The sequence below is a fragment of the Acanthisitta chloris genome, unplaced genomic scaffold (assembly GCF_000695815.1).
Source record: "Acanthisitta chloris isolate BGI_N310 unplaced genomic scaffold, ASM69581v1 scaffold12059, whole genome shotgun sequence".
Classification (NCBI taxonomy): domain Eukaryota; kingdom Metazoa; phylum Chordata; class Aves; order Passeriformes; family Acanthisittidae; genus Acanthisitta; species Acanthisitta chloris.
Window position 1 is genome coordinate 3,748 of NW_008692012.1, and position 11,751 is coordinate 15,498.

An 11,751-nucleotide genomic window follows, 5' to 3' on the forward strand; every position below is an offset into this window, starting at 1 on the left:
TCAGTGTCTTCTCTGCTTGTAAGCTACTGATTTGCAAAGAATGGGTGATCTGGCAGGTTTGTCCTGACAATTCTTGTCTGTTGCAGTGAATAAAACCTCAAATATCTCATGTTTGAGGTCTGCAGTGTTCATTTACTGTGAAAGAAAACACAGAAATACTCCTTTTCTTTATAATATGTCCTTTTTTAAATATAGACTTGAACACTACATTCAGTCTTTTTGAAGTGGTTTCAGATTAAGTATATAGGAAGGTAGATTCAATAACATGCAAAAAGGTTTTGAATAGTGATAGAGCTGTTCCACAGATGTGACAACTTTATCCAGCCAAGGGTAGTCTATTCTTATTCATAGACCCAATGAATAGTTTGGGTTGGAAGGGACCTTTAAGAATCATCTAGCCCAACCCTCCTGCCATGGGAAGGGGACTTTCCACTAGACCAGGGTGCTCCAAGCCACATCCAACCTGGCCTTGAACATTTTTGTGGAACTTTGCTGCCTAGGCTCACGGGAGTGTCGTAAATGATGCTTCAGGCAGCAGTGTGAATGGTTGGAAATAAGGATAGTTATGGTTGGGAATGCCATTTTCATGAGTGACACAACTACACACCTAACGTCCCTGTCTCTTAATTTCTCTGCAGATGTCGCTCCTATGAGGATTGCTGTGGTTCAAGATGCTGTGTAAGAGCTCTATCTATCCAGCGACTATGGTATTTTTGGTACGTCAGGGCATTTGGGAATTTTATGTTTGTCCTCTTCTTGTCTCTGTTGTAGGATTTAAATTAGGGTATTACCAGTTCAAGTACTTTAAAGTAAAGTACATGTGAGTATGCAGCAAAGTGTATGTGTACATATCAATGCAAGGGCTTTGGTTTTTTGCTTATAAGTAGTGAGAAAACACTGAAAAAGGAGGTTGCTGGTGTCACGTTGACCTTTCCTGCTAGTCTGTACAACCAGTGGTCCCACTATTATCCAAAATTGCTGAATTCTTTATGCCTGTCCCAGCTACTGCCACGTGGCAGCATTCATCCATTTCTGTTGGGCACTCAGTTTTAAAAGAGGATTGTATAAGGACGATTGTGCTTTTAGGCAGGGTTTAATACCTTCTTGCCAGCTGAATTGAGGCTTCAATTAAAAGGAAGAGAAGTACATTTATGACTATGAGGATTTCACTGGAGATGACGGCAAGGGAAAAGAAGGTAGCATGATTTGAGCATGTGAAACCAGCAGCTCTGTAATCTGGATAAAGCTTAACTAAGCACCGTTATATGCATAATGAAAAAATAAGGTAAATTCCATTTGGAGTGGAATTTAAGAAAGCACCTGAATAAAACCTTCCCATTACAGTAGAGAGAAAGCAAATGCTCTCCTAAAAACCCTGATTTCAGGCATTTTTTAGTAGAATTTGAAGACTGATTAAAAAAAAAAAAGGCCTTAAAAATTAAAACAAATAAACACTGAAAAAGAAGCTTGAAATATACTAGAATACAGAGATTTCCCAAAGCTGACTGGGATTTCAGTGTACAATCCGTACTGATATAACTGAAGAGCTCTGTATCTCAATCCCTGGGGTGACGTCGTAAATCTCTGTTTTTCAGTTAAGAACAAATCCTTTGCAGGAACACTGCCAAAGGGGAATGTATTAATATTGGCTCAGGGAAACAGGACCTCCTTCTGCTCTCATTTCTAATGCAGAAACAAGAACAGAGTTTGACTCTTTGCATGAAATAACTCTCACTGCCATGCAGTGCCATACTCTTCATCTCAGGTGCCTGGGAATTCTCCAGAGGAGATAACCTCTGGCCAAGTGACTGCCCTTCCAAAAAAGCACAGTTATCATTGTCTTCCAATAAGGGGCCATGAAATGAGATGGCAATTACAGGCAGAAGAACCATTTGTATTTACAAGAGCTTGCATGAGTCACTAGCACATCGGATAACTAATCAAGGAAACAGTGAAAGCCACTGTCTGAAGAACAAAATCTGATGTGCCTTTGCTGCATGTTCCTGTTTCCACAGCACCAGAGCAAGGGAATGATGAGGACAGTTTAATTAGGTCAGAAAAGGAGCTGACAACTGAAGCCTTGCTGTTCTTTGCCTTGAGAATGTAAATATCCCATCTAGGAAGCACAAAGCAAAGCTTGTCATCATGGGTGCTGAATGCTTCAGTCTTCTGGCTTGTTCTTAAATACCAGCTACCATATTTCCCACAGGAGACAAAATTACAGTCTTGGATGATTTAAAAACATCTAAGAGTCTTCTTTTAATAGCAACTTTGTCCCCCATGAACCTCCTGACCAGCCTAGATGCTGTAAGCCTGAGGCCTACATCCAAGATGCACAGTTTGAATCTGTACTGACCTGGAATTTCAGTTCAGTATCCCAGTAGCAAAGGTCAGGTATGAACCTGAACTTTCAAAAAGTTCAAGGGTGTTTTAGTTTTAAATTTGTATTTTGCATGCCAGAGAACATCAATAATAGTAGTAATCACTAAAGATGTCCCTAACACATCCATAAGTGCCCTGTGAGTGCTGTCTCAAGTGACATACCTGCTCTCAAGAAACCCTGATAGAAGTTGTGGGCTGATGTAGAGTATTCTCAATGAACTGTCTGGGTTTGAGAGCTACCTGAATGTGGGTGGATTTTGACTTCCCTCTTCTTTTTGCCTAGGTTCCTTTTGATGATGGGAGTTTTGTTCTGTTGTGGAGCTGGTTTCTTTATCCGAAGGCGGATGTACCCTCCTCCATTAGTAGAAGAACCTACTTTTAATGTGTCTTACACCAGACAACCAGTCAACACTGCATCAGGTCAGAGACTGCTCGTTATACAAGTTTCACTAGTTTCTTACCTTTGCCAAGCCATTTTTAAAGGGTGGGTTTTGAGCTTTTGGTTGGTTGGTTTTTGGAAACTCTGGGATTTGTACAAGGGATTGCACTGCATTAAGCCATGCAAGCACCTTCTGTGATGGGTGATGTCTTCAGCCTTTCAAGGAACATAATTCAGCTGCAGTGTACAAAGTGGTTTTGAAACCCAGGATGACAAGGCTTTGTTTCCTTCTGTGTTGGTTCCTAATACCTTTACAGCTATGTGTCCGTGCATGGAAGAGGCTAGCAAGTGTGTAGCACAGACAGAATGATAGGTATCCAAAATTAATAGTAACAAGAAGAAATAATTTTAAATACAGTTGATAACATCTGGCAGAGGTGAAGGAAAGCCTAGCATTTTCTTCCACAATCTGTCTTGCAAATCTTTTTGATTTGCCTCCAGTGCTCTGTGTTACAGTTTTTCTGTGGCAAAGTGGTCCTTCTCCCCTTGTTAGTCTGATTACTGTCTCTAGTCAGTAATGGCTGTGAGCATCAGGAGGATCTACCTAGCGAGGGCTCCTCTGGCAACACTGCTTTCTAAGTTTGTAATTTGTTAGATAGTTCCAGTTGGGAGAATCCCTCAGAATATGACTCACCTGTAGCAGAAGCTGTTTGTGCCTTATTTTAAATGTGACTGTCTCTAGCTGTAAGAGCTTCTACAGTGCTGAGATTTTATCTGAGTGCACACCCTGATGCTTTCTTTCTCCCTGCCTCAGCAAGGCCAACCTGAGACATTTTTAGCTGCTCTACAGATTGCATAAGCCAGTGCTAATGTGAAAGTACACACGTTTGCAGGCACACTTGCTACACAGGCACCTTTCCTCCTGGGCTGTCATTGCATTGCATGTTGTATCAGAGAGCACTGAAGCCAGAGGGTAATTATCTCTTCTGACAATTTTTTTTTTTAATTGGCAACTTGTTTTTGTGTCATACTGGCTTGGAAGTGGAAATACAACTGAATATTTTGTAATGAGGAGGAGGATCTCTAAAGATTTGGTGTCTAAAACCTCTCTATCTCCTCAGCTATTACATCTCTGTGCAATGCTGTGGCTGCATCAAGACAGCCTGTTTAGAAAAGAGTTGTAAAGCCCCTCTAGCCAGCTGTGGCTGTGAGTGTTGTGCAGAGGTGCAGCATTTGGGCTCTCTCTCCTGTAATTCCAGCTACTGCACACCCACTTGCCTTGTGCAGACATTGGAAATGCTCTTGCATCCTTAGGCATGTACTCATACACTTGCATTCCCCCACTCTCAGGTCTAAATGTTTAAAAAGATGTTACAAACACAAACTGACACTTTATTCACCCTCTTTGTTTAAATCCTAAGAGAGTTTTTTAGAGCTACCATTCTGCATCTGTTTTTCTCCTTGACTGAACAGAGAGTATTTATTTTTCAGTTGGGGGGGAGCCAATATAACTAAACTAGTATTTTTAATCCTGAAAAATAGCCTTGAGATTATGTGAACAGGCAGTCTTTGGCTGGGTTGGTAAACACTGGATTTAATTTTAGAGCACAGTTTTAGTTTTTCATGATGCTTCATGGAACACAAATTGTGGGTAAATATAAAATAAGCACAAGCTCTTAGATGATCTGCTTATGCCACCTGCTTCTGGACTGGTTTTACTGTTACTTAAATCTTTGGGCTCTGAGATAACCAATTTTTTAAATTTATTTTTTATTTTTCATTTTTCTACTATTGTAGGAATATTCTACAGCAAAAGCAATGGGAATTAGTAGTCAATCAAGTTCTGTTTTCTGCTAGCTACTCTTCCAAACTTGGTTAGCAGTTCATTGTTGAGTCAGAGCCCTTAAAACATGTCTCATTGCCCATCTTCCACCTTCCCTGTGGAGATAGTGGCAGCATCTTCTGCCATCCCAGCAGCATCTGCTCTGGGAGTGCTTTTTCTGTGGGCCTGATTGGGAAAATGGATTGAACAACTGACCTACAAGAAGAAGTTTGGGGCTATGTAGGCCAGGGCTGAAGTGAGGGATACTAACAGGTCTTCAAAGTGGCAGTTCAGATGCTGGCAATGATCAGGTCCCTTTGTAGTCACTTATCAAATGCTTACTGAGCTGATCCCACAAGGACATTGATATTCAGGTGTTGTTTTCTGCTGGGCTTAATGAACTAAAAGATTGATGTCCACACTTGCCTCCCCTCCCCTGCCCCCACAAGTTTCAATAATACACGTAAGTTTCAATGAAAATGGTTACTTTCCTGAAGAGCAAACTTCAGTGAGCTACCTCAGCCTCTCCCATTTCCCCATACAGATGGAAATAAGAAATGCAGAGCTGGGTGGGATTTAACTGTCCATTTCATAAAAAAATGTGTAAGAATAAAGGCTACAGAAGAGGTTATTAGCCCAAACTTTGGAGAGGTAGGACTTGTCTCCTGTGCCCAGGCTGGCTCTCCTGCAGGCATGTGCTGATACTATAGATGGGTGCAGAGCATGGGCTACTCACTGCTGCAGCAAAGGCAGGGAGGCTGCAGAGCCTCTTCACTCACACAGGTAAAAGGGAAAAACATTGTGGTGGTGCGTTAAAGGTTACTGTGTTAAGAAGAAAACAGCTGCATTCCTGATCTGCTTTCTGTCCTCTTTCCTCCTGAGTGTCCAAATACAGCTCCCTTGGCAGGCATCCCATGCTCTGGGACAGTTTGTATCCCCGTTCTTTATCTGATTTAATATTTTAAGAACATGTTTTGGGGTTTGGTATGTTCCTGAATTCTCGAAGTACTTAGGGATGAAGCTTCAAGGAGCCTGTATTCCTTCTGTGGCAATACTGAGTCCTAGTGTCAGTAAGTCATGGAAAGGAATGACTGAGGGGAAGATCCCTTAGAGGCTGTATCATCGTAGGAAAAACAGACTAGCACCAAAAGAAGAAAGCCATAACTTCTTTTTTTTTTTCCAGTCCATTTTTATTTAAATAGACAGAAAGAGAAGAAAACTAATTTACATCTTGAGATAGAGACTGTTTGTGACTTCAATAGCATTAAATCATCTTCCACGACCCACCGTGATATCTGAGGAGGGTGCACCACTTTTGTTCCTCATGGCAGCAGTTTCTGGTACTCCTCATGTGTCAAGGAATTTTGTGTTTGATCACACATTTCCTTTCCTTGTCCCTGCAGGCTCCGACGTAGTTTCCTAAATTTAGTCTGTGCAAAGCAATCTTGTCTCATTGTGTTAGCCAGCCATAATTGACTTCAACTTGGCTTTTTGCTTCATATGGCTTTGCTTCTAAGATGTATCGTGCCTAGAAGGAAAAGGATCTTTATCAGATGCACTCTGGCAGATCCAGTACACCGCAAAATAATCTGTTAAGTCCTTTCTAAGACTTGACACCTGAGTCAGAGCCACAGTAGAAACTCCTTTATCCGTCTGGGATCCCACACCTCTCCTTTCTGCAGACATAGCAGCTTTTCTATCAGGGGAACTGAACAGGGCTCACTGTGTTCTCTTTCAAATGGTCGTTGCTTGGGACAGTGGTGCTCTTTGTTTCGCTAGGTGATTTCCATTGCATGCAAAAATTGACACTTTTTGATGAGCTCTGAAGAAGAGAATGTAGCCCTGCAAGCCTGGGTTTTCTCTGGAAGGGAAGAAGGTGGCTCCTTGTCTTTGCTCTGATGAACACTTGGAAAAAAACTTGCCTGGGTGTGCAGAGCACAGGCCTTTGGAGAGGGTTGATGCTACTGCTGTTGCTGATGCCTTTTCTCTCCTTTTCTTTCTTTCAGGGTCACAACAACCTGGAGTGCCGTATTACACAGATCCAGGTGGACCTGTGATGAATCCCATGGCGATGGCTTTCCACGTCCAGCCCAATTCCCCACAAGGAAACCCGGTTTACCCACCCCCACCTTCCTACTGCAACACACCACCTCCTCCCTATGAGCAAGTGGTGAAATCCTCCACGTGAGGACTCTGTGGCTCTCTGACCTGACTGTGTGAGAAGAAGGTGCCATTGCAAAATGACCAAGATGGGAGGGCATCTGCCCTTTTGAACACTTGCTAGTTCTCCAAGTCCTCTCTCCCTCCCTTCCCTGCACCTTTCCTCATTAAAGTTACTTGCAAAGGGGTGATTTTTAAATCTTTTTTCTTTTTTTTTAGTAGAAGTGGATTTTTTTTCTTTGTTTCTGACATATGAGAAGTTGTCTTTGTAATGCTTTTAATGGAAACCTATATTTAAAACCCGTATGTCTTTCACTTTATTTATTGTTCATTTCAATCATGGTTTTAATTGTGTTGCAGCAGGTTACTGATAGCAGTTCTTTATGCAACCCCAGAGTGATGTGCATCCTCCTCAGACCCCACAGCAGAAATGCCCTCATCTAAGGGAAATGACAGAGAAAGAGGGTAAAATTAGAAGGGCAGAGCAATGCTTTTACCAGAAATTGTGACTACCATCTTTCTCTTTTATGATTTTCTTGTACAATTTGGTTCTGATGTATAACAGAAAGATGCTGTGATAGAAGTCACTCAGTTGAAGACTAGAGCACCAGCGTTGGTGGAGTCGTGGCAGAAGCTTTGCCAAGTGCCCTAGAAAAGAGTCATTGCTTTAAATGATGCATCCAGAAAGTGAAGGACTGGGACTTCACTGTTTCTTGTCCATCACCTGGACTCTGCCTGTCTCATCAGTGTCCTGGCCTCCCTTGTTTTGCCAGCAGAGGGACTGTATGAAACAGATGATGACCTGAATGCTGGTAGTGAGAGGGGAGGTGTTATAACCTCAGAGCTACGTGTTCCTCTTGACAGAACAGTTAGAAACACTGAAATACATAGGTAAGTTTTCTTCCCTAAATTGGCAAATATTTACAGTAAGAAGGGATGGGAACATAGTTACAGGCTTGCTCCCTTTGACATTGGTGGGAGTTTTGTCCCTGAGAAATAGTAGCTTTCATTATAGTCTTACTGCTGCCACAAAGAGTACCAAGTAGTTCTGTCATCTTCAGGTGACAGATCTGTAAATCTGCTCTTCTGTCTGGGTCAGGCAAATAATAACTTTTTGAGACTGGTGCACAGATGATATGGCTTTCAATGACTCTTCATGTGCTTTGTTGCAAGTGACCCCAGAATTCCCAGTTTGTCATCTCATGCTCGTGGCCAACTCTCTGAGTGATCACAAGTCCACACCTTCAAATACACAGAGAGCCCCTTCAGCCCTCAGGGCTCTCCCGCTCATCTGTGTCTAGCAAAAATGTGAAGCCGCTCTGAAACGTGGGACCTTCTCCCTTTGTGAGTATTCAGAGCCTTGTCACTGAGAAGTGACGTAAAGAAGATGCCATCGCCTCCTGTGGCTGAAGGACCTGCAGAAATAGCATAGTTGAGGGTTAGGAGTCCCATATGGTCCTTTGGGTACCGGGTGAATGTTACGCACTGCCAGTACACTGACTGCTCCTGTGTCACACCAGCCAGGGCACAGAGGTCACCGAGGTGGTTTGGGGTAATCTGAAGACTGGTGTTGCACAGGGAGCCAAAGCTTTGTTGTGCTGTTGGTGCATGCCAGTGGCTTGTGAGAACTGTTTCTAGGTGTCAGGCTGGGTTTGCAGAACATTCCTTGTATTATGAATATGAGCGTCTAACAAAGAAAAAAAGCTCTAAAGGCCACTGTTACCAAAGCTGGGTTTGCAGAACATCCCTTGTATTATGAATATGAGCATCTAACAGAAAAAGCTCTAAAGGCCACTGTTACCAAAGGCTGCTGGAGGAGTCAGTCATCTGGAGCAGAGCTAGCTTTGGAGGAGTTCACTCCTCCATACCTGACTTTCAGTGAAATTGGAATTTAGGCTTTCCCTTACTGTGCATCATAATAAATAGCTTTGGAGGAGATCATTCCTCCATACCTGACTTTGGTGAAATTGGAATTAAGGCTTTCCCTTACTGTGCATCATAATAAGGGACAAAGCAAAGTACTTCTGTGTGTGCTGTCTAGGCTCGGCAAACACTTGGGATTAGAAAGTTCATTTTATATATGAATACAAGGCTGTCTAGGCTCAGCAAACACTTGGGATTAAAAAGTTCATTTTATATATGAATACAAGGTCCATCTGCACATCACAAGTGTATATATTTTCTAAATTAGCGTGCGCTTGAAGTCTAAAGCTGTGTATGTCACTGAGTATGGTTGTGTATACAGGACAATTTTTTAAAAGCAAATGCAACCTTTTTCTGTCAATAGAAATGCTAACAACCTCATGTTAGTAGATAGATGTTGTTAAGTCCTTTTATATTAATGAAATGTATCTATGACAGCTGGCATTGTCCTGGACACATTGAATAGAAATGTTTGTACATTGAAATTCAACTTCAGGTGAAGTGTTCCTGAAGTCTGACTGGTTTATTTCCTAGTGTTGATGGATGACACTACCTCTTTGTAACACATGGACTTCTCTGCTAGCAAGCTTGCTTGGTCTTTTCTTGAGAACACACCTGTGTGAGGATCCGTATGAGTTACTTGCAAATTGTTTACATGCCTTTCCTCTTCATTGCCTTGCCAATTCCAACAGGATTTTACTTGGCAGTAGTGATGCCCTAGGAGCTGCCAGCTGCTGCAGCTTTGCTTATGTGAACTTTCCCATGGTGATTTGACACTTCATCTGTTGGGATTCTCTGGATGCAGCTACTGTGTCCTCTCTCACACACATTAGGGATTTTGGTGCCTCACTGATGAGGCAGGGTGGTGTTCTGACTGCAAAATAAGGTTGGTGCTGGTGGCTGGAAGCCCTGAGGATGTGTGGGCACTCTCCTGCCCTTCCCAGAGGCCCCAGGGTGGCTGGGAGTCCTGGGGTTGTGTGGGTACTCTCCTGCCCTTCCCAGAGGCCCCAGACCTGTATGCAGTGGACATGCCACCTGCCTCTGACATCTCTCCATCTATCTTAGGAAAGTGATTTAATGTCTTGTGGCAATCTGTCTCCTGATTCTTGCAGAAGTGTTTGATACAGGAGGTGTTATGTGCCTCAACAGGGCTTGGCCACAAGAGTCCTGGGGTTGTGTGGGTACTCTCCTGCCCTTCCCAGAGGCCCCAGACCTGTATGCAGTGGACATGCCACCTGCCTCTGACATCTCTCCATCTATCTTAGGAAAGTGATTTAATGTCTTGTGGCAATCTGTCTCCTGATTCTTGCAGAAGTGTTTGATACAGGAGGTGTTATGTGCCTCAACAGGGCTTGGCCACAATGGAGATGCATTATATGCCTCAATGGGGCTTGGCCACAATGGAGATGCATTAGTGGAGCCACTGAACCTGATTGGGGAGCCAGGAATGTAAACAACAACCCCTTGGAAGTCCTTTCTTCAGCTGTGCAGTCTCAAAACGTCTGATGTACCTGTGAGGTGGCAGTGACCAGGCAGGTAAGGAAACCGTTGAGGTCTCTGCTTCTGCAATGAACATGAGAAGGGGTTAGTCCCCTTCTGCTACAATGAAATCTCCAACTATGCTGCTTTAAGAGAAAAAGGCACTACTGACTCTTGGTACACTTTGCCTGTAGCTCCGGTGTGGCCTGTCCTTCCTATATCTAAGGCTTGTGCAACAAGCCCAGGCTGCCCTTTGGGATGGGAAGAGAACCTGCTCTTTCTGTGGCTGGGCAGTTGGCTTACACTCTGAGGAATCACTGCCAGTCCTGACTCAATGAAGAAGGGCAGAGGTTATGGATGACTGGTTGTGCTCTGCTCTCTTTCCTCCCTGGGGAGGGAATAAGCAGAGGTCTTCATAGACTTGTAAGGACCTAGTGATCCTTGTGTGCAGCTGTGCCTCCAGGTACACTGTCATTAAATTTGTCTCTGAAGGGCTGTTAAAGGTGGTATTCCTGAGTCTGTATCTCTCAGTAGTGAGTCAGTCAGCCAGCTCCTCATGCAGCAAACCCTCTTGACCTCAGGTGTTTTCAGGGCCATGGACCTGGCCATGTTTCTGAGCAGTTTTCAGCTGCTAGTCCTTCTTCCAGAATTGCTGGTGAGACTGAAAAGCAAGCCCCATTTGTTTTATTGTAAATCATTCCAAGCCCCATTTGCTTCCCTTCCTATCAGCTGGCAGAGGTTTCTCACCTGTAGTGGTCAGCCACCATCCACATATGGTCAGTGCACCATCCACCCTGCCTCCTGATGAACTCTGCAGCTAACACTGCACTACCTCTCTCCCACCAGCTGTGTCTCCCAGGCCAGAGTGGTGCAGGCTGGGGAATCTGCTTTCTAAGCAGAGGGAATAGTTTATTTCTTAAGTGGTTTTCAGGTCATTAGTTGGACTAGCTTGGCTACAGGTACTGGAACACCTTGAAATTTATTTTGGATTATGTTGAATAAATTGGCTGCCTGATAAGTGCTTGGGACAGACATACTCCCTCTACACCCTAAAAGTGCACCTCTTCGGTGGAACAGACCTTCTTAAATCTTGGTATCTATACCCTAAAAGTGCACCTCTTTGGTGGAACAGACCTTCTTAAATCTTGGTTTAGAGAGTAAGCCAAGGGTGAGGGTGGGCTCTGCTTGCCTCCATCATGAGGGACTGGAGGACTGGCAGGTTGGTTGGTGTAGAAGGTGCTGGCAGTTTGGGGTAGGTGCTGTTTGGAGGAGATTTTTGGCTGGGAAGTGTTTGATGGGTGGGTGTGACCAACAGGAGGACAGAAATGATCTGACTTACATCAGTAAAGGTGTGAAGTGGCACAGCCTGAAAACTTGCTGGTTGGCATCCTCCATGATGTTCCTACATTATCAGCCTGGATTTGTTGGTGGGTTGCTGTGGTTTAAATGGAGAGAAGAGGAAGAATATGCTTACAACACCATATTCTAACTGGGTACTGTCGGGAGCAATCAGGGGTCCATGATCATGGGAGCAGCTGCTCCATGTCCTGCCTATCCCAGGAGACTTTGGGAATTACATTCCCTCAGCTTTTGGTTCCCACTCTTT

The 11,751-nt window shown here is 43.7% G+C and overlaps 1 protein-coding gene across 1 annotated transcript; it reads left to right on the forward strand.

Annotated features, from left to right (window-relative positions):
* Positions 1-638: 638 nt before the first annotated feature.
* Positions 639-7,049, forward strand: VOPP1 (vesicular, overexpressed in cancer, prosurvival protein 1; the record flags this gene model as incomplete). The annotated part of the gene is made up of 3 exons (XM_009082492.1): positions 639-716; positions 2,666-2,802; positions 6,590-7,049. Coding segments are annotated over 3 exons (397 nt in total), but the record flags the coding sequence as incomplete, so codon positions are not given.
* Positions 7,050-11,751: the final 4,702 nt, after the last annotated feature.